The sequence below is a fragment of the Vulpes lagopus genome, chromosome 10 (genome assembly GCF_018345385.1).
Source record: "Vulpes lagopus strain Blue_001 chromosome 10, ASM1834538v1, whole genome shotgun sequence".
Classification (NCBI taxonomy): Eukaryota; Metazoa; Chordata; class Mammalia; order Carnivora; family Canidae; genus Vulpes; species Vulpes lagopus.
Window position 1 is genome coordinate 71157480 of NC_054833.1, and position 22696 is coordinate 71180175.

Consider the following 22696-nt stretch of genomic DNA (forward strand, 5'->3'; position numbering starts at 1 on the left):
TGATTATAGCCCATAAAATAAAGAATCCACAAGTCCATCTGGTCAGGAAAGAAGGAAGGAGGAGAAGGAGGGAAGGAGGCTGACAAGAGGAAGGAAGAAAATAAAGGAAGGAAAGAGAATGGAAAATGTACTTCTCACAGAGACAGCACTGTGGCCTCTACACACTAATGATACTAGCCCTAAAATGTCCTAGTTTACACTGGGTACTTTTGTTTACTTTACAAATAATGTATTTTTCTTTTCTAAAATTACAGTCAGTTATTTTCTATATTACCAATTTCTCTTCTCATTTTATTCATGTTTTCCTTTATATCCCTGAGCATGTGGAACATTGTAATAGCCACCCTTGCCTGCTAATTTTATTATCCCTCTCATTTCTGGACCTATTTCTATGGATTGATGTTTCTTTTCCTCCTGGCTAGGGGCTGTATTTTCCTGTTCTTTCATGTGTGTCGCCATTTTTTACTAGATGTCAGACATTATGAATATGAGATTTTTGAGTGTTGGACTGTATTGTTTTACTTTAAAGAATGTTGGATATTGTTCTGGCAGTCGGGTAAGTTACCGGGGCACCAGTTTGAACCGTTCAAGCTTCTTAGAAGTTCTTTTGGAGATACAGTAGCCTTAAGGCTACTAAGGCTAATTTGGCCTCACTTTTAAAATGTGGCTATAATGAAGTTTCTACTGACTGTCATTTGATATTCAACAAATATCTCCAATCTGCTTGGTGGAAACTTTAATTATTCCTGGTCCTATGTAACTTTTGAGAATTGTTTAGCTTACAGTTCCTGGTGATCATTCTCTTCCTAGTGGTTCTTACTCAACTCAGTGTTTCTTACTCAACATCATGGGACAGATTAGTAATCAGTCAAAGAGTGAAGGGGACCCCAGTACTAATTCTGCATACTCCCTGCTTCAAGTCCTCTGCCTCACAAACTCAAGACTCCTTAGGCTCTCTGAATTTCTATTTCTGTCTCCTTGATCCAGCATTAACATTGGGTTCTACTAGAGTTTCCCAGCCCTGTGCCAGGTTCTGGATATTGCCTTTAGTCCAGCAAATCTGAGTAATTCAGGATTCACTTTGTTTCCTTAGGTATCACAGTTCTCTTCTGCTTTTTTCCTGTAGCTTGAAACAGATGTTTCCCACATTTTATCACGTTCTCTGATTATTTATGACAGAAGAGTCAGAAGAGTAATCCCAGACTGTATTATTCCCTCATAACCAGAAACCACTTTTGACTTTATATATTAGCTTCTGAAAATCTAATATATTCAAACAGTTCAAAACTTGGTTTTCTTTAAAGGAAGCAGTGGAATGGGGTGGTTACTTGATGGAATGTGTGATCTATGTCTTAAATAGGAGTTACTGCAGCATGTTTATCAGCTGAGAGGAAAACTTGATGATACAAGAAAGAGAGATCATTGCAAAAGCAAAGTCCTTGAGTAAGCTACAGGGGATGGGACTCAAAACACATGAAAAAGGATTCACTTTAGACTGGAACCCAGAGAACTCATCCATGATTAAAGAAGAGAAAGAAACTGCATGGGCACTGATGTGAGCAGGCGTAGATGTTGGTGAGAAAAGCAATTATAAGAGAAGCTAACCTCCCCCTAATTTCCTGCTGCAAATCAAAAGCAAGGTCATTGGGGAGCATCTTCAGCTCCCTCTCAGGGAAGCCAGCTGCCATGTTGTAAGCTATTCTATGGAGAAATCCACAGACAAGGAACTGAAGGAGACCTCCAGTCCCAGCCTGGGAAGAACTTTGTGAAAGACCTTAAGGCAAGTGGCCCCAGCTAATCTGCTCCTAGATTCCTGACCCACAGGGCCTGTGAGATGATGAATGATTGTTGTTAGAAGCCACTGAACTTGGGGTAGCTTATTATATAGCACAGAGAACCAAGACAGGTATTGGTACCTGGAAATGGGGGTAGCTTATTATACAGCACAAAGAACCAAGACAGGTATTGGTACCTGGAAATGGGATGCTGCCATAGAAATACACCTGCAGAGACAACTGGGTGGCTCAGCGGTTGAGCTTGAGCGTCTGCCTTTGGCTCAGAGCATGATCCCGGGGTTCCAGGATCAAGTCCCACATCAAGCTCCCTGCATGGAGCCTGCTCCTCCCTCTGCCTGTGTCTCTGCCTCTCTGTCTCTCTGTGTCTCTCATGAATAAGTAAGTAAAATCTTAAAAAAAAAATACACCTGCAAATGTGGAAGTGGCCTTAGAGTCTGGTGACGACAGAAGCTGGAACAATTGGAGAAGTATGATAAAGAAAGCCTCAACTGCCTTGAATAGACTGTGAGTGGAAATGTGGAGTTTGAGGACACTACCAGTGAGGGCACACAAGCAAGTGAGGAACACAGACTGGATCTTGGAGGAAAGAGAGTCTTACATATTGGCAGAAAGCTAAGCCACACATCTACAGTTCCCTGGGCAGCAGGAAGTATATCTCCCGAACTGGTGGATCTGCTGCAGCAGACTGCCAAGCAGGTGGTGAAGGTGCCCCTTGTTTTCTTCTTGCCACAAGAAGAGATAGACCACTGAGCAAAGGACTGTCAAACAAAAGAAAACACGCCTTGAGAGTGGTGAGATGCCCGGCCTCTCCAGATGGCAAAGATGGCCCTCTAGGAAATGGCTCCCAAGCAAAGATCAAAGAAAAGGCAAAGAAGGGCTTATCTCTAAAAGATCTGTGGGCTTTTATCTAAAGGGGTAAACCCCCATGAGATTCACAGGAGGCTGTGTTGTCTTGTGAGAGAACGTGGCTAGCTCAGACTGAACGGGTACAGAATGAATCAAAGCCACTGGACTTCCAAAATTGTGCTGATGGAAGCATGCTGAGAACTCCTGCTCCTCCCCCTCCCCCTGCTGCAGCAGAGATACCTCTGTCTTTCATGAAAAAGAAACTGAGGAGACAGAGCCGAGAAACATGGAGAATTATTTCTGAGGGTGAGGTAATAGAGGGAATAAGCCTAAAGTGAGGAAGAGGGGGAGATGGTCAAAGAGTGGGATCCCTGAAACTGAAATTACAGACAGCATTCTTACCAGTAGTGACAAGGTCTAGAGGAGGGCCATGAAAATGGGTGAACTAGGCAGAGTGAAGAAACAAGAACAAGGAAAGTAAAGCCTTCAAGAAATTGAAGATCATCCATATGGATATGGAAATCACCAAGAATGCGGAGGGGGTAATAGTAAAGAGACAAAGTAAACTAGATGTTAGCAGTTACAAGAGTGCAAACTCCTTGGATGACTCTTAGTTCATTCATCCACCTTGATTTCTCACGATTCCCCAGCTTTATAACCCAAGCATACTTAACTTTTTATATCCTCAAATGTCCAGATATGACTGTGGGACTTTGCAAATACTCCTCACTCAACCTGGCTCATTCCCTGTCCCCTTGTAATCCAGGCAGATACTTCTAATACGCTGTATATGCTTTCACAAGTCTCTGTGTTTATTACATCACAGCATTTTCAAACTTTGTTATATTCTTTGTCTTTACTGTTAGCTCCAGGAGGACAAGGGCTGTGTCTGAGTGGTTCAACATGGTTCCCCACACTCAGCTCAGGGGCTGGTACACACAGGAGACATCTCACGAAGAAAAGGATTTCTCTTCCAGGTCAAAGATAAAATGCCCTAAAGCAGTTCCAAAGTAGCACATTTCTATGGTATCTCTCCTTTGGATTCTCTGACAAACATTAATATCTGAGCTCAAACAATGCTTTCCTTAAGGGACATATGTATAGGGCATTAAATCCCTTATAAACATTAGGTGTTAGTTCCTTTAAAAAATACTTATTTACACATGGAAGCATTTAAAAGATTGCCTCAAGAATTCTCTAATGTCTAGAGAAGGGGATTTTGATTAAAAACTCTTCTTACAGTAACTACCTTTATGCATTTTCCCTCTCATGGAAAGGAGGGAATTGTTCATTACACTGACCATCTCTTCTTCCTGATCTGAAGAGTCTTATTTAAAGTATTTGGAGATACAGTGCCCAAAGATGTACACAACAGAATTCAAGACAGAAACAGTATGTAACAATTGGTAAAAATGGACAATTTAACCAAATCATACAAAGAAGAGAACAATTAATGTGGTAAAAAATTCTTAAAAAGGAAAAGGAAAAAAAACCCACAAACTTTCTCAAATTGTATGCAATTATGATAAGTTTTCCTGTACTGATATATTTTTAGAAACCTGAGTTCAAAATAAAAGCAGGTTGGGGTACCTGGGTGGCTCAGTCAGCTAAGTTCCTAACTCTTGATTTTGGTGCAAGTCATGATCTCAGAGTAGTGGGATGCAGCCCTGAGTCAGGCTCCCCACTGGGCATGGAGCCTGCTTAAGATTCTCTCTCTCCCTCTGTCCCTACCCCACGCCCCTCCTTTTCTAAAAAAAAAAAAAAAGAAGAAGAAAGAAAGAAAGAAAGAAAGAAAGAAAGAAAGAAAGAAAGAAAGAAAGAAAGAAAGGAAACAATAAAAACAAAAAGCAGGTCAAAAGAATCTGCTAAATTCATCATATGAGAAAGTTGAAAAATCTAGTTAATTTATCATAATTTTCTCATTTTTCTGGGTCTGACCATTTAGATGAACAGACCAATGGCTACTTGTGTAGTCAAGTGAAGTGAAGTGAAAATTCTCAGCTCTAGCTAAGTTACTATGTAATTTTGTACTGTTCTGATATGTTCACGCGTATCTTTTCTGAAAATGCAGACCTCAAGACATAACTGTAATCTATACATCATAAAATCTAAATCCTTATACATAGTCACAGAGCTTTAACACCAAGCACATTGCCCTAGCTTGCCGATAACGTTTGAAATTTTCTTGAATAGGCACCCAGCAAGTTTCTGATCACCATCCAAAATATTTAGGTCATCATAGGAATGTGCTACATTGCAAATGAATTCTTTTCTCTGAGCTAAAATCTATTTTTCTCAATAAAGCAGGAAACGTCCTGCTCCAAACTTCAAATATATCTCCACCCAAAAGAGTATTTCCTTTCTTTCCTCATCAGTCAAAGTCAAAGTGAGCCTCCTTCATTTTAAGACCAACCTTCCAACTGTGCTCTTTTCCTGGAACTTGCTTTTTTAAATATTCACTCTGTCATAGACCTTCAAAGAGTCCTCTTCTACCTATCTTCAGACTTTCTCTCTCTGCTGGGTCATTATCTATAGACTAGAAACAAGCTTATTCTTTTCCTATCCTTTAAATGTCCACCCTTGGCTATACATTACTAATTACTACTCTAATCTTTCCCACTTTACAACCTCAGCTACTTTGTGAGCCTCTAGAGATACACTGCTCAGTCATTTCTGTTGTGAACATGTATCTAGGTTTCCTGCTGCCCAGAATTTGTCTGGAAAATCTAATATTTCATACAGCACAAATACTGGCAGCTAGGGGCACATTCTCACCAATCAAATAGTTCCATTTAGGACTCTGACCATAATGAGAACTGTACAAAGGAGGAGCTAGCAGGGGCTTCCAGAGTCATCTAGAATTCAGCTGCACCAGACATCCTCACCTAAGGCTTCCCAATAACCTTGTGCTCCCATGGCTTCATGTACCTACCTAACATACAATAGTAACCACTAAAACTGAAGCTATGTGCATATCTGCCCCCATCACTAACTAGCCTGTGATGCCTTCAAGGCAGAGATCATAACTATTCTTTTTTAATATATTTGCTTCCTTTAAATATTATTTTAATTTAAAATATATTTAGAGGGATCCCTGGGTGGCGCAGCGGTTTGGCGCCCGCCTTTGGCCCAGGGCGCGATCCTGGAGACCCGGGATCGAATCCCACGTCGGGCTCCCGGTGCATGGAGCCTGCTTCTCCCTCTGCCTGTGTCTCTGCCTCTCTCTCTCTCTCTGTGACTATCATAAATAAATAAAAATTTAAAAAAAAATAAATAAATAAAAATAAAATATATTTAGATATATAATTAATTTAATTATTTTATTTAAAATACCCATAACATAAAATTTACCATTTTGAGTGTACAGCTCAGTGACAGTAGTACTTTCATGTTGTTGGGTAATCATCACCACCATCTAACTTAAGAACACTTCTCACCTTCCCAGACTAAAACTCTATACATATTTAAACAAGAACTCCCCATTACTCCTACCCCTAGTCCCTGGTAACCACCATTCTACCTTCTATCTTGACTCATGTTTATATGGGCAGTTTCTAGCACATCACTCCTTAATGGTATGATCTCAATAACTACAGAACTGAAGGAAATGAGTCTCTTTCTCCTTAAGCATCACATAAAAGAAGAAATTAGAAAAAATTTTAAAGAGCTAAAATTCACATGGAAATATATGTATTATCACTGGAGTTATTAGAAAACTTGAATGATGTATTAGCTGGAATTGTGAGTGTATGGCTATGAAAACTACCATCTTGGCTCTCTAGCTAGTGCAAATATCAAGCACTTATATTTTTAAGCTAATAAAATCATCAAACATGAAAAAAATTCCATGAAAAAGAAATGCATAACAAGCTTTCTCCTCCACTCAAATACCTAAGACCCCTGAGTTGAGTTCATATTTCTTTCAGAATATATGCCCATCCATAACTGCGGTGTCTTGCTACCTTAATCAACAAAACAATAAAAATAATCAACAGGAGGAGCAAAGAGGAAACCTAATAGAGATGAATATTGCATGAAAAACTATATAAAACTGCCTTCTAGAAATGTACATATATACAAAATGAAATGTAGGGATAGGAGAGTTTTCATAATCCACTTCTATATATGGAAGGTCTTGCATTTAAAAAAAATGGCGTTGTAGAAATATCCAAATTAATTTATTTGGTACTTACAAAACATATAAAAGATGGACCTTAAGGTCATAGGTCTTGAAAGGATTCTTAAATAATGACTCCATATAACAGATGAATAATTTCAAGTCCTCTTTCATCCAGCACTGTATGTTCCAGTTTGCACCTGAATTAAAAATAAACTATATTAAATCTGAAAAACATTCTGAACAACTCAGTGAAAGAGGAGAACTAAATTAAATTTACCAGTGTTCAGACACAACTTCCACTGCCTATTTCAAGAGAAAAAGAGCCAGCTCTAACCAGTGGTATGTATCTGCCCAAGTCACCTAGGCCCTTAGGCCCCTAGTTGCTTTTTGGTAAAGTAAAAGAAGTCTCACACTTTTTTAAAAATCTTGAACTACTTAAGGAGGACAAAGGCCTCAAACGTCACATGCTTGCTTTCCAACGGAAAAGAACATATTCAATATCAAGGTACAAGTAAATGTGGAGTGATTTTTATGTATCTGCTTTAGCAATAAAGGCACAGTGATTCAGATGTGAACTATATGATTCATATCTTAAATTCTTGCTATTGTATTATTATTGGCCCCAAATATAACTGATGCAAGTTTACTTCACTGTGCATGGAAAAACACACCTGATAATAAATTACCGGTGATTTGTAATTTAAAAGGCAAGAATAGCAACAACTACAAATAATGACTAACTTAAGACAACACTAACATATTTCCCCAAACCTGAGGATTTCTAGCTGGTAGGGATTTTACAAAACTGTTGAGTCTTTTTTGTTTTGTTTTTTTTTTTTTGTATTATTTTTCATTGGAGTTCAATTTGCCAACATATAGCATAACACCCAATGCTCATTCCATCAAGTGCCCCCCTCTTATGAAGTAAACAGCATGCTTGGTAGAATAATCAGCTGAAATCTTCAGTAACTATCACATAATCTGTCACTTTTAGTTACGAAAACTTAAAATCATTAAGAAGTGGCTAGTTATGTAAGTTTTGTGTGTAAAATTTAAATCTATAGCATCATAATCATTCCTCTTGAAAACTGAACAAAGTACTAACATTTTTGATCATTTCAAAGCTCATCACGAAGACCCTGCCTTAAGTTCACTCTTGGTATATTTAATAATTGCTGAAGGCTAAGTTAAGTTCCGCTACAAATTAAAAAAAAAGACTCACTTAAAATTAAATGAATTTTATTGATTAATGGCCATAGACTCAGTTGGAGACACTAGGAGTTACTACTACTAACTTGTTTTAAAACTCTAATTATGTATTTATGCTTTATTCTTATCCCCAAGCTGATTTCAATAAATTGGAGTATTTCTTCCATCTAATTAGTAATGCTCAACCAAGGGCAGTTTGACCCTCAGGAGCACCTGGTAATGTTTGGAGATAACGTTTTGGGTAAGGAGCTACTGGCATCTAGTAGGTAGAAGCCAGAGATATTGCTAAACATCCTACAATGCACAGAACAACCCCCCATAATCAAGAATTGTCTGGGCCAAAATGTTAATAATGTTGAGATTGAGAAATTCTGATTAACCCTTTATAGGAGTGCTATATCTATGTGTGCCTTTATTTTCATACTGTAGGTCTCTTTGTATTATTGAATCAATTGACTGTTCCATTAGCTTTTCCAGAAGGCTTGGGAATGATTTCGTGGTTTTGATTTCCAGATACAGAATTATTAATGGCACCATCTACATTCAGTATGCATTATACTTAAACAGCAAAATCCCCTTGATTTAAAGTACATAATTGGCTACAGAGAGATTTCTTGCTTGAACAAATATTATTTATAAGTACTTTAAAATTTAATTAATTCAACAGTTGAATTTTTTAAGATTTTATTTATTGAGAGAGGGAAAGGGAGAGAGAGAGACAGAGAGAGAGAGAACACTAGCCAGGGATGAGGGAGGGGTAAGGAGAGAGAGAGAAGCAGACACCCTACTGATCCCGGCTCAATCTCAGGACCCTGGCATCATGACCCAAGGTGAAGGCAGATGCTTAACCGAGAGCTACCCAGGCACCTCCAATATTCATGTGTTGAATATTTTATCTATCCAACAAAATAAGGTGTGCTTTTTCTATTTTAAAGCAAATTCAGAAGATTACAAGAAATGGATTTATGGGTAAAAGAGTTCCCTCATTGCATTTTTATAAGATGTAAAATAATTCAGGGCTCATTGGTTTTGTCACATGATAAATAATAACTTTATTACTAACATAAAATCATGATATGTGTTAAGAATCCCATCCATATGACTTCTATTTCATACAGGATTCAGAAAATGAAAACATTTTGTTTAAAATAGTTAAATAATAGCTAATGCTTGGAACATTAAAATACTTACCTATTTGTTGAAAAACTAAAGAATTCACTGTTGAAACAAATGCCTTCCCTTCCATGTTGTCTGCATGGACAGAACAGTTTTTATCTTCCTTGCTCCAAAAGCAACAGTGGAAAGTTGTTTTGGAAGATAAATTAGAAATGTAGGTACTACTTGAATTTAATTTAGCTTCAACAACTGCCTCATAATGTTCATTCAAATTGGAAGTGTTCCTTGAGATTCCAGTAGGCAAAAGGAAGTCATAGGTTGTATTTGGTGGCATGCAAGACAACTTAAATCTCCAGGGAGTAATTGGATATGCCAAGTTAAATGCAGTTGTCAAATAAATGAATTCTGTTGGGATATTAAAAAGATACATAGAAAAACAATCATTTTGGCTCAGGCGTAAATAGGAAGTAGCTAAGATTAAGCCATGTGTACTCAACAGTAATTATTTACCTTTCTAAGTGCTCAATCTGTGCATAATGCAGAGCTTCTATTACACAATGTGTTATACTTGAAAGGATCCATTAATTTATGGAGAAAAACCTTACTCTTTAACACTTCTTTTTGAAAATTCATGCTTCATTTTCCTCATTAATCTAGCATTCTATGTTTATATTTTAAATAAAAATATAGCAATTACTTTTTCTAAAAAAGATTATTCTAATAAACTTTCAGTAAAAGTAGAAATATCTAGATGTGCAATTTTATAAACAAATATTAAAGTATTGTTTTAATATTTCTTAAAGAGATAATACCAATATTTTAGCACGATGAGAACTTTTAGAAAGGGTTTTTCTTCAACATCAATACAGTTGGATGATCTCTTGAATCTGCCCATGATCCTTAGATATATGACACTGTATAAGACATGTGCTTAATGCACTCTCCAAGAATCAATATACAATGACAGGAAAATTCTATTGCTTATTACAGACAATTCTCACTTTTTAGACATGTAAAAATTAAGAATAATTATATAATCTTGTACCCCAAAAAATTCTCAAAAGTGGTAGTTGGTTTTTAATAATTGTTTGAAAATAATAATTTTCAAATAATAATAATAATAAAATAATAATTAATTCTCAAATAATTAATAATTTTCAAATAATAATAAAATAATAATTAATTCTCAATAATTCTTTTACAAGCTACTCATACTATTCAACAGCTGTTGCCTCATATACAAACCAATGTAGAATGAGAATTCTGAGAATTTAGCATATATTTGCATGGAATGAGAATTTTGAAGAATTAGAGTAAATTTAAGAAAATAGCAATTAAAAATAACTCACAAAAAAAGTTTTAAATTATAAAAGTAATATATGTAAAAATATCTAAATATGTAAGTAATGACTGTTAAAGTTTGATTTCTAAACTTTTCCATAAAAATAAACTAACATAAAAATGTACCAGATGCAAAAATTAAATCAAACGTGACTAACACAACTAATATTATTTTGCCCACACTGATAACAATTAGGTATCATAATATCACTAAAAGTGACTCTTCATTACAATTGTGTTCCTTTGGACTTCATCTTTCTAACATATGCTTCTGAAATTATAACATCTCAATAAAAATAGGTTATTTCTTGGGTTTTGCAAAACTATGAATATTTGTTGGTATTATTAAATGCACATTTTCTAGGTGCACATGGAAGATTCAGTCCTCTGAACTGAAATGAGCCTAAAACCCTCAAAGTATTTGAAATTTTAAATGTAACAACAAATGTCACAGACATAGATATAGATGCCTACAAGAAGAAAGAACAGTATGCAGAACAAGGAAGACTTGTAGAGAAGTTCCTAAGAGTACTTTCAAATTGGATTAGCCAAGGAGATGCTTAGAACTAGGTGACCCAGAGGCGGACAGCTGCATTATCTCCCAATATGATTGCCAGATAAAATGGGTTTTGTTAAAAATAAATCGGTTTTGTTAAAAATATTTTTGTTAAAAATAGCCTGCTTTAATTTTAAAAACTTGAAACATAACCTAAATTAGATGATTTGAGGGTTTTTTAAATCAGAGTATCTTTGGAATGCAGTAAGAAACAAGTGAGAATAGTATGCTCAAAAGTCATTGGCACTGGGTGACTAATTTCAAACAGAAGCATGCTATGGTTCACAGTAGTTAAAATAATGACATTTTAAAAAACCTCTGTAAGCTTTCTCTTGAGGATATATTCCTGCAATGGTAGGAAGAAGTCTAGTACACACTTAATTCTTCTTCTAGTGGTATTCAAGATGGAAATTTTCAATGTAAACACCATTCCTTGATAATATCCCCTTATAGCATTATACTTGTCATTGTGTACCAGAGTTATAATGTGGAATAGCACTTAAAACGGCATCTCCCTTCCATGTGAGAATAAATCCATTATTTTGTATCATAGCCATATGTTTTAAATATTATCACCAAGTAAACTGCTTCTTGATATAGCAATTTAAAGCTTTACTACCAATCTGATATCTATATATATATACATTTGTAATTTAATGCTGCTACATTTACTGAATTAAAATTAAAACATTTAAGTGTCACTGTATCTTATTTCTACACATGTGTAAGGGTGTTGGTGTGCATACATAAATGTTCTGTACTGTAAAAGAAAACAAAGTTAAATAATAGACAATGGGCAGGAAGAAAAAATTTGCAAAACATAATAAATTGTTAAGGGCTTATGATGATCAAGGTTATGTGTCAACTTGTCTAAGTCCATGGAACGTTCGCTCATTTGGTCAAACATTAGTTTGTGTGTATCTGTGAGGACATTGTGGATGACCTTAACATTAATATCAGTCTTTTCTTTCCTTTGGACTTTCCTTTCCTTTCCTTTTCTTCAGATTCAAACTAAAACATCGGGTCTCCTGGGTATCCAGCCTACCAACCGCACATCATGGGACTTTTTCACCTCCACAATCTTGTGAGCGACGTCCTTATAATAAATCTCTCTCTCTCTCCCTCTCTCTGTCTCTCTCTGTCTCTCTGTCTCTCTCTCTCCCTGTCTCTAAATGCTACTGATTCTGTTTCCTGGAGAATCCGGACCAATACAGAACTAAATATCAGGTACATTTTAGAAATTTCTAAAACTCACTATGATAAAATACAACAACAAAATGATCAAAATATATGATTTAGAAAATCTCATAAGAAATATAAATGGTCAATAAACAGTGCTCAACCTCACAAATAATCAAATAAATAAAACTGAAATGAGATGTCATGTTTGCCTTATCTGATAGGGCAAAGAGGTAAAAGAATGATAATATACATCTTTGACAGAAATGCAATCGGATAGCATTCATATATTTGTGTTAGTACTGCAAATAGTACCAAGCTTTGTGGAGAAGATTTCACAGTACCTATCAAATTTTTAAATGCGCATACTATTTAACATAGAACTTCCTCCTTAATAATTAATCAACAGGACTATTCTCCCAAATATATAAAGATATATGTATATGGATTTCAATTATTTGTTACAGAAAAAGAAATGTCTATCAATGGGGAGTTGGTCAAATAGATTAATAAATTAAGGCATATTCATACAGTTCATTGTTATGCGACCATTAAATGAATAAGTGTATCAGTAAGTACACAGTAAAAAAAAAAAAAAAGCCATCATGATAAATTGAAAAACTATTAAGCAGAAAAACCAGAACAATGTGTATAGACCAATTCTATTTTTGCAACCATAGATACGAATTGCGTGTGTTTCTGTGTGTTATAGTTCTGGAAAGCTACACATCAGGTTGTTCCCAGGAGATCGGGAAGGGTTTTCATTTTCACACTTAACACTTTTGTTTGATTTGTGTTTTTAATCATGAGCATGAGAATTCCTAACTGTAGACAAGGAAAATTCTGCTAACCAATAAAAGAAACAGCACATCTCTAAGGGCAAAATCTCTTATACATGGACATTTACAAAGCAAATTACTTACCCCAATGTAACAAAGCCACACAGAATTTTTGACAAGTCATCTTACTTCAGAGAAGTAGACCTGAAAAATAGTACATCCAAAACAAATACACACACACGCACACACAAAAAAAACAACTGACATCTATACAAGCTGTCTGGGAAAATATAAAATGAAAAGGATTATGAATAAGTCTTTAAATTTTAAACCTCTATAATACTCTGCATCAATATGAGAGAAGTATCTCATGTTAAGGTACAACTATACATTATAGGTTTAGTCCTGTGTACATGCTATCTTACACAGTTAAGATATAAACCACATATTCACATATGGCATATTCAAAAAAGTTTTTTTTAAGATTTTATTTATTTATTCATGAGAGACAGAGAGAGACAGAGAGAGGGAGGCAGAGACACAGGCAGAGGGAGAAGCAGGCTCCATGCAGGCAGCCTGATGGGACTCAATCCCGGGTCTCCAGGATCATGCCCTGAGCTGAAGGCGGCGCTAAACCACTGAGCCACCTGGGCTGCCCTCAAAAAAGTTTTAATGTTCCTTCATGCCATTACAAACCGGGACAGGCATCATAAGATAAGACCGAATTTTTAACTCAACAAAGTATTTATAATGTTGATTAAATATGTACAATCTAAGATTAATTTTTTTCATATTCAGGGTTTTTTAATTTTTTTAAGATTTTAATTATTTATTCATGAAACACACAGAGAGAGAGGCAGAGACACAGGCAGAGGGAGAAGCAGGCCCCATGCAGGGAGCCCGATGTGGCACTCAATTCCGGGTCTCCAGGATCACGCCCTGGGCCAAAGGCAGGCACTAAACTGCTGAGCCACCCAGGGATCCTCATATTCAGTTCTTAAATTTCTCTTTATTTTCTAAAGCCTTTATCTTTACTGTGATATTACAAAGCCAAACAGTTATAGTATAGGTAATGATTGTATATTTATTTCTAAGGAAGAGGAGGAAACTTTCCCGTATGCTTTTGGAAACCCCCACTGTTTATTTGCAGACACAGTAATATTCACATTGGAGAGTTATCAGAGTAATATAAGGAAAGGCTGATGGCTTAATATATCCAAATGATAGGGAGCTCTAAGAGACCAGCTTTCCCATGAAGTCGACTCAATTTAAAATTCATCATGAATAAGATTATTTGTACTAGTACACCATGAATTAGAATGGTAGCATAATTTTAATATATTGGGCTCCAATCTGTAATGAAATCCTAAAGGCTTTTGTTGTTCCAATGTTTTTTGTTATCTCAGATTGGGGATTCAGGTCACTACGCAAAAGTTAATCTGAGGTAAAAAAAAAAAAAACTCTGAATTAGGTGTCAGAAGTCTTGAGTGTCAATCTAGACTCTTCAATTAATCAGCTATAGGACTTGGGATTTGAACGCTCTAGACCTCAGGTTCCTCACATACAAATCCCCCTGGTAGATGAGCTCTACAATCCCTTTCAGAGCTTCCTATGATTCTGAGCGATTTTATTTTAAAACAGAAGTCACAGCTTTACCACAAAGAATATTATATAATATTAAGTGAGAAATATGTACTATAAGTCATATCTGAGAACTGGTACCATGTGATAAGTAAACAGAAAAACATGTTTGTTTAGTTCACAACTTAACACTCAGGAAGAAAATGTATGAGTATAAACATTTTGTAGTCTGGCAAATTTGTTCTTCAGCCTCTCGGTTTCTCATCAGAAGTTTGGTTCTTTATATACTGGTATCACAATGTTTCTTTAGGATTTCTAAAAAATCAGTTCAGTCTTTGAAATCTTCATTATTTAATGATATGAATTTTTTTATATCTGTTTCTGACACAAAATTCTTTATGCTACCTAGTTCCTGATACAAAATTTTCTCATAAGGGGAGTTCAGTGGGGGGGATGGGTAAAATAAGTGATGGGGATTAAGAGGTGCACTGGTTGTATGAGCACTGGTTGTTGTATGGAAGTGTTGAATCACTCCATTCTACATTTGAAACTAATATTACACTGTATGTTAAGTAACTAGAATTTAAATAAAAACTCTTTTAAAAGTCTTATAAAATAAACCTAAGTGTAAGTTTCATAATCAGGATGTGTCATAGATAAAATATTTCATTAGACTAAGTGTTTTTGAATGAATCAACTGGTGACAAGTAATTCAGTCCAACAATTGGTCTCAGTTTTAACTCAACTAATCTGCTGAGTCAAATGACCAAATAGATCAGTTGTTTTTGCTTATATAAGACAAGTATTCTTTTATTTAATGTTCCATGCAAACACCAACTATTCTTATGGTTTGAATTCTTGCAGGCAGGTTTCACTCTTACATAGCAGAGAAACAATCACAAAAATGAAAAGGGCATAGACGCAACCTTGAAGAGAGTATGAAATGTGGTCCTACATAGACTCAATGAGACAAATATTTATATGACCCTCCATTGTAGCAGAAAGGAATACATAAGGGGGTTTATGGAAAATACAAATACTATCAAAAAGAAAGGGAGAGAAATTTTTAAGCTGTGAGGGAAAAAAATTAAGCAAAGTAAAAACTAATGGTAAGACGACCAAAACATGTGTAATATACAAAATGCCATTAATTTGAATTCACTTTGTAAAGATGGACTATTAATTTCCTTTTTACTTCCTTATGTCAAATTGTTCAATTACAAATTCAGAGTACTTTTAAAATAAAATGAAACCAAAAGGTTGGGGAAATATTAAAATAATCCTGACACTAAAAACAGAAAAGAAATTTTGTCTCAGTAACTTCAAAACAGGTAATATCCTCATGAATATCCTAACAGTACCAGAGTTTCATGGGAACATCAAAGCTCAAAAGTTTCTCAACCCCTCCACTACCAATATCCTATTCTAAGTCACCATTATCTCTTCCCTAGACAGTCAGAAGAGCCTCCTAACTTATCTCCCTGCTCCAGCCCTTACTCTCCAGTTCATTCTATTCAGTGCAGCAGCCAGAGTGGGCTAGATCACGTCTGTCTTGCCCAAAACACTGCAGTACTCTCCTTTTCATTCTAAGTAAAAGCCTGAGTCCTGCACAGAACTACAAGGTCCTGGATCTCTATTGCCCCTCTGAACTCATCAACCATTGTTCTTGCATTTGTTCAAGCCCCTTTCTCAGAGCCTTTCCTGACTAGCCCATCTAAAATTTCAACACCTTCCCTACCCTGACATGTCATATCTGATGTTTTGCTGAATTTTCTCCTTATTACTTCATACTATCTAATGTGAATATGACTTCTTGTTTTGTTTTTTTTTTTTTTTTTTTGTTTTGCTTATTGTCTAACTCTCCCCACTAGAATGTAAATGCCACTAGACCAAGGGATTTTTTTTTTACTATTTCCTTTTCATCATTATATCCTTCATACATAGAAGCCTGCCTCTCACATACTAGGTGCTCTCTATACATTAACTGAATGAGTGAATAAATGAATGGCATAATATGACTCTTTCCTGAAATATTCTTCAAAATAGGCCAGTGGCATCATACCAAGAAAGTAACAATAATCTTCAGAAGATGCATTCTATGGATAACAGAAATGTCATACATACACACACACACACACACACACACACACACACACACACACACTGAGGAATATTATGCAGCCATAAAAAGGATATCTTGCCATTTGTGACAACATGGATGGACAACTGTGAAAGACAAATGTCATGTGATTTCACTCATATGTGGAATCTAAAAAAACCAAAATGAATAAACAGAAAGCAGAATCACACCTATAAATAGAGAGAACAAAGGGATGGTTGCTAGGGTGGAGGTGAGAGAGAGGGGCAAAATGGGTGAAGGAAAGGAGGAGATACAGGCATGGAAATAAAAGTCATAGCATAAGGAAAATAGACAATGATATTGCAATGTGTTGTATGGTGACAGATGGTAGGTACACTAGTGGCAAACATACCATAATGTATAAACTTGTCAAATCACTATGTTGTACACACGAAACTAATGTAATATTGTATGTCAACTATACTCAAATTTAAAAATTGTTTTAAAGGAGTCATTCTAATATAACCAATCATAGAGAATCATATTTAATTCCAGAGAGAATTTCAGAATGGTGATTCATAACCACTTTTTTAAATGATTCACTTATTTAAAAAGAGAACTCACATGCATACAAGGGGGAGGAGCAGTGGGAGAGGGCAAGAAAATCTCCAATTCTTAATCTTTTTTTTTAAGATTTATTTATTCATTTGAGAGAGAGAGAGAGAGAGCAGAGGAGGGGCAGAGGGAAAGAGAGAATCCTGAAGCAGACTCCCCACTAAGCAGGCAGCCTTGACACAGGCCTCAATCTCACAGCCCTGAGATCAAGCCCTGAACCTAAGCTAAATCAAGTCAGCCACCCAGTTGCCCCTTTAACCATTTTTAAAGATGGATCTTGTTGGGGTGCCTGAGTGGTTCAGTTGGTTAAGCATCAGTCTCTTGATTTCTGCCCAGGTCATGACCTCAGGGTCATGAGATCCAGCTCCACACTCAGCACAGAGTCTGCTTAGGATTCTCTCTTTCTCTCTCCTTCTGCCCCGCCCCCATTCACATCTGTTCCCTCTCCCTCCCTCTCTCTCAAATAAATAAGTAAAATCTTTTTTAAAAATAAAAAATAAATAAATATGGTTATTGTTGAGAATTTGTTAAGAGCAAGAGACCAACTGCCAAAAGGAGATGCATATACCCAAAATTAGGGCTATAATTTCAAGAGGTTAACAAACTCTCTGAAATTTATCCAAAGTTCCCAGATTAAAAGATCCTGATATACATACATAAATGGAGTTCACATTGCTCAGGCAATTCCTCCTGAGGAACCCAGTAAGTAGAGCTCCTATGAATTGACCCATTGATAGACACCAAGCCATGAGGAGTTCGAGATAATATTGCCTAACATTCCTCCTGGAATGTAGTCATTCTATGTTGACAGTTACAATGAATAATGTATTTTATTTGAAATATTAGTAAAGTATACAAAGATTTATCCATAGACTAATCTTCTAAATGATCCATCCATAACACTTTGATGTGCAGCCAATAATTCGATTTTCATAACATGCCAGAGTAGGCATATTAAACACATTACTGACTCTTCAGTTATTTCTATAAACTTTAAACAAAAAGAAAAATCGAAATCTATATTCTACTAAATTGTTATATTATGGGTTTTCAGAAGAAAATCAGATTTTAACTTCTATCATAGAAAATTCTTTGTGTAACTTTATGTATCAAATTCTACTTAAATAAAGCAGAATAGTCTCAATTAGTGTTTGAATGAGTGATTGGGAAGAAGGAAATTATTTACAACTTCTTCCAATGATCTCACAAAGTCTCTAGGTTTGTAGAAAGGTTTATGAGTAAGAAAAACAATTCTGACAATTCTGTTGCTTTGATGAGTAAACTTAATGAGCTCCATCTGCCACTAATTCTTGCTTTTACTTTCTGCTGGAGAAGCACCCATCCTTCACTTAGACAACACCATTTAAGTATTTTGTTTAAATATAAATAAAAAACCCTATTTCTTCAAGTGTCAAAATAAACATATCCTGGTCTATCTCTACTAACCTTGTCATTTTAAATATGTTTAATTTTATTTCTTCACATTGGACAGAAACTGGTCATGTTATTCTTTCCATCAAGTAGCTGTTAAAGACTTAAATTGTTTAAAAATTTTAAAAACTTCCATCATCTTGGCAGAAGCATCTCACACTTTTGATCTAAGATCTGGCATGAATGCCTTTCAGTGATAGAGCCTAGTTCACAGTCTATGTGTAGGCAGTTAAGAAACTTGGGAAATAAAGATGTATAAAGTGGGAAAATCCCTAAACATAGACAAAATATTCAAAAACGTCAAATAGCCAAAGACAATTAAATTAAATTCCCATAAACGAACTAGGGGTGGTGGAAGGGGAGGTGGGTGGAGGGTGGGGGTGACTGGGTGACGGGCACTGAGGTAGGCACTTGTCGGGATGAGCACTGGGTGTTATTCTATATGTTGGCAAATTGAATACCAATAAAAAATAAATTTATAAAGAAAAAACTGTCCCATATACTCCTATACGTTAAAGGAGTTTAAAAGTACAAGTTATTTGAGAACTTGGCCATTTAATATAGACTTGACACCAACATGGTAAAGAACTTACATGTTCTTTTTCTTTTTTTAACAGGATTTTTTAAAGATTTTTTTAAATTTATTTATGATAGAGAAAGAAAGGCAGAGACACAGGCAGAGGGATAAGCAGGCTCCATGCCGGGAGCCCGACGTGGGACTTGATCCTGTGACTCCAGGATCGCGCCCTGGGCCAAAGGCAGGCGCTAAACCACTAAGCTACCCAGGGATTCCCCAAGAACTTACATGTTCTGATATTTAGCGGGACAAGCCTTCTGCCTAAAAGGCAGAACCCTGCTCAAGTGCCTAGAATAAAGCCTACTAGTTGGGATCCCTGGGTGGCGCAGTGGTTTGGCGCCTGCCTTTGGCCCAGGGTGCGATCCTGGAGACCCGGGATCAAATCCCACGTCGGGCTCCCGGTGCATGGAGCCTGCTTCTCCCTCTGCCTGTGTCTCTGCCTCTCTCTCTCTCTCTCTCTGTGTGACTATCATAAATAAATAAAAATAAAAATAAAAAAGAAACATGATAAAAAAAAAAAGCCTACTAGTTGACAAACACTACCTATATGCATAGAATTCACTTTCTTTCTATTTCTTCCCTAACAGCCACGTTGAATGAAGACATGAACTAAGATATGAAGACTTCAGCTTGATGAAAAAATTTTGTAAAAAGAAAGAAAGAATGAATGAACCTACCACAGGGAACATAGATAAATCATAAATATAAATAAATCAGAGTAGAAAAAATAGCTTTAACAAATGTTCATGAATATCTTCAAAGACATTTCAGAAGACTACATCCATAAATTCAAAGATTGCTCTGACAAAGGAATCATCATCAGAAGAAAGAGCTTTGGAAAATTACATGCATAGTTCCAAGAACATTTTTCAATAGAAATGTTAGAAAACACCTTTGTACACTTAATTCCTCCTCAAAAAAAGAGAAAAAAATGCTTTAAAAAAGGGTCAAATGATCCATATCTAACCAGTAGTATTTCCAGAAAAAGAGAATGAAGAGAAAATGATCAATTAAGTATTATGAAAAACTTTTCCAGAGCTGATGATGAGAGACACAAGTTTTCAAACTGAAGGAAAAAAAGTGTACCAAATCCAAGGAGGAAGAATGAAAAAATATCCATTGCAAAACATATCACTAAGAAGTTAGAAAAGAGCAAAGAAGAGAAGACAGGACACAGTTCCAGAGAAGAAAAAAATCTCTAAAGGAATGAGGCACAGAATGGAAGCAAATGTTTTATGCCAAAACAATGAATACTAGAGATAATCCAGTGATGCTTGACGGAAAATTATTAGAGTGGAAAATTCTATTAGCCAGTCAAGCAAGCATCAGAGAAAAGTAACTATATTTTCAATAACACAATGACTTAGAAAACTTATATCCTATGAATCTCTTCTCAAAAGTAATTTTATGAAGTATTCCAGCAAAATGAGGAGTAAACCAAAAAAGAGGGATTCAGGAATTCAGGATTCAGCAAAGCAAACTAGTTGATGTCTCCACAGACTTGAGAATGACCAGTCCAGGTAGCTGATGACCCCTAAAGGAAATGGCCAGAAGGAAGGCAGGGATGGAGGTAACTCAATATGGACTATGATTCTGAAGTTGCAAAAATGTGACCAAAAAAACACAATCAAACAAAACACAGAGGGATGCCTGGGTGACTCAGCAGTTGAATGTCTCCCTTTGGCTCAGGTCCTGATTCCGGGTCTGAGGACTGAGTCCCACATCAGGCCCTGCGAGGAGCCCACTTCTCCCTCTGCCTGTGTCTCTGCTTCTCTCTCTGTGTCTCTCATGAATAAATAAATACAACCTTTAAAAAAAAAAAAACAGAATAGCACAAGTGAAAAAAGGAAGCCATATTTCAAAATTGAAGTCATTAGGCCAAATAAGAGTATGAGTTCATGGTCTTCAAAAAGAAGAATGAAATGGATTCCAAAAAAATAAAGAGAATGATGGCACTTTAGGGATGGAACTTTCTCCAGAATAGACCATATACTGAGTCACGAATCAGGTCTTAACCGATACCAAAAGATTGGGATCATCCCCTGCATATTTTCAGACCATAATGCTTTGAAATTAGAACTAAATCACAAGAAGAAGTTTAGAAGGTTTTCAAACACGTGGAGATTAAGGACCACCCTGCTAAAAGATGAAAGGGTCAACCAAGAAATTAGGGAAGAATTTAAAAGATTCATGGAAACTAATGAGAATGAAGATACAACCGCTCAAAATCTTTGGGATACAGCAAAAGCAGTCCTGAGGGGGAAATATATCACAATACAAGCATACATCCAAAAACTGGAAAGAACTCAAATACAAATCTAACCTTTCACTTAAAGGAGCTGGAGAAAACACAGCAAATAGATCCTATGCCCAGCAGAAGAAGAGAGTTAATAAAGATTTGAGCAGAACTCAATGAAATAGAGACCAGAAGAACTGTGGAACAGATGAACAAAACCAGGAGTTGGTTCTTTGAAAGAATTAATAAGATAGATAAACCATTAACCAGCCTTATTAAAAAGAAGAGAGAAAAGACTCAAATTAATAAAATCATGAATGAGAAAGGAGAGATCACCACGAACACCAAGGAAATACAAATTATCTTTAAAACTTATTCTGAGCAGCTATATGCCAATAAATTAGGCAATCTTGGAGAAATGGACACATTTCTGGAAAACCACAAACTACCAAAACTGGAACAGGAAGAAATAGAAAACCTGAACAGGCCAATAACCAGGGAGGAAATTGAAGCAGTCATCAAAAACCTCCCAAGACACAAAAGTCCAGGGCCAAATGGCTTCCCAGGGGAATTCTATCAAGCGTTTAAAGAAGAAACCATACCTATTCCACTAAGCTGTTCAGAAAGATAGAAAGAGATGGAGTACTTCCAAACTCATTCTATAATGCCAGCATCACCTTAATTCCAAAACCAAACAAAGACCCTACCAAAAAAGGAGAATTATGGACCAATATCCCTGATGAACATGGATGCAAAAATTCTCAACAAGATACTAGCCAATAGTATCCAACAATACATTAAGAAGATTATTCACCATGACCAAGTGGGATTTATCCCTGGGATGCAAGGGTGGTTCAACACTCGTAAAGCAATCAATGTGATTGATCATATCAGCAAGAAAAAAAAACAAGAACCATATGATCCTCTCAATAGATGCAGAGAAAGCATTTGACAAAATACAGCAGCCATTCCTGATCAAAACTCTTCAGAGTGTAGGGATAGAGGGAACATTCTTCAGCATCTTAAAAGCCATCCACGAAAAGCCCACAGCAAATATCATTCTCAATGGGGAAACACTGGGAGCCTTTCCCCTAAGATCAGGAACAAGACAGGGATGTCCACCACTGCTATTCAACATAGTACTAGAAGTCCTAGCCTCAGCAATCAGGCAACAAAAAGAAATATAAGGCATTCAAATTGGCAAAGAAGAAGTCAAACTCTCCCTCTTCGCCGA

General features: G+C 36.1%; 1 protein-coding gene across 8 annotated transcripts in view; it reads right to left on the reverse strand.

Annotated features, from left to right (window-relative positions):
* Nucleotides 1-22696, reverse strand: part of LEPR (leptin receptor) — a 132448-nt gene that overhangs the window by 48151 nt on the left and 61601 nt on the right. For 7 of the 8 annotated variants that reach the window (XM_041770513.1, XM_041770511.1, XM_041770518.1 and 4 more), the window contains 3 exons: nt 13087-13146; nt 9163-9492; nt 6836-6959 (listed from right to left, as the gene is read on the reverse strand). In XM_041770513.1, the coding sequence (XP_041626447.1) occupies nt 6836-6959; nt 9163-9492; nt 13087-13126 (494 nt within the window). In that variant the 5' untranslated portion in view covers nt 13127-13146. The remainder of the gene's footprint in view (nt 1-6835; nt 6960-9162; nt 9493-13086; nt 13147-22696) is intronic. The other variant, XM_041770519.1, reaches the window with a different exon arrangement.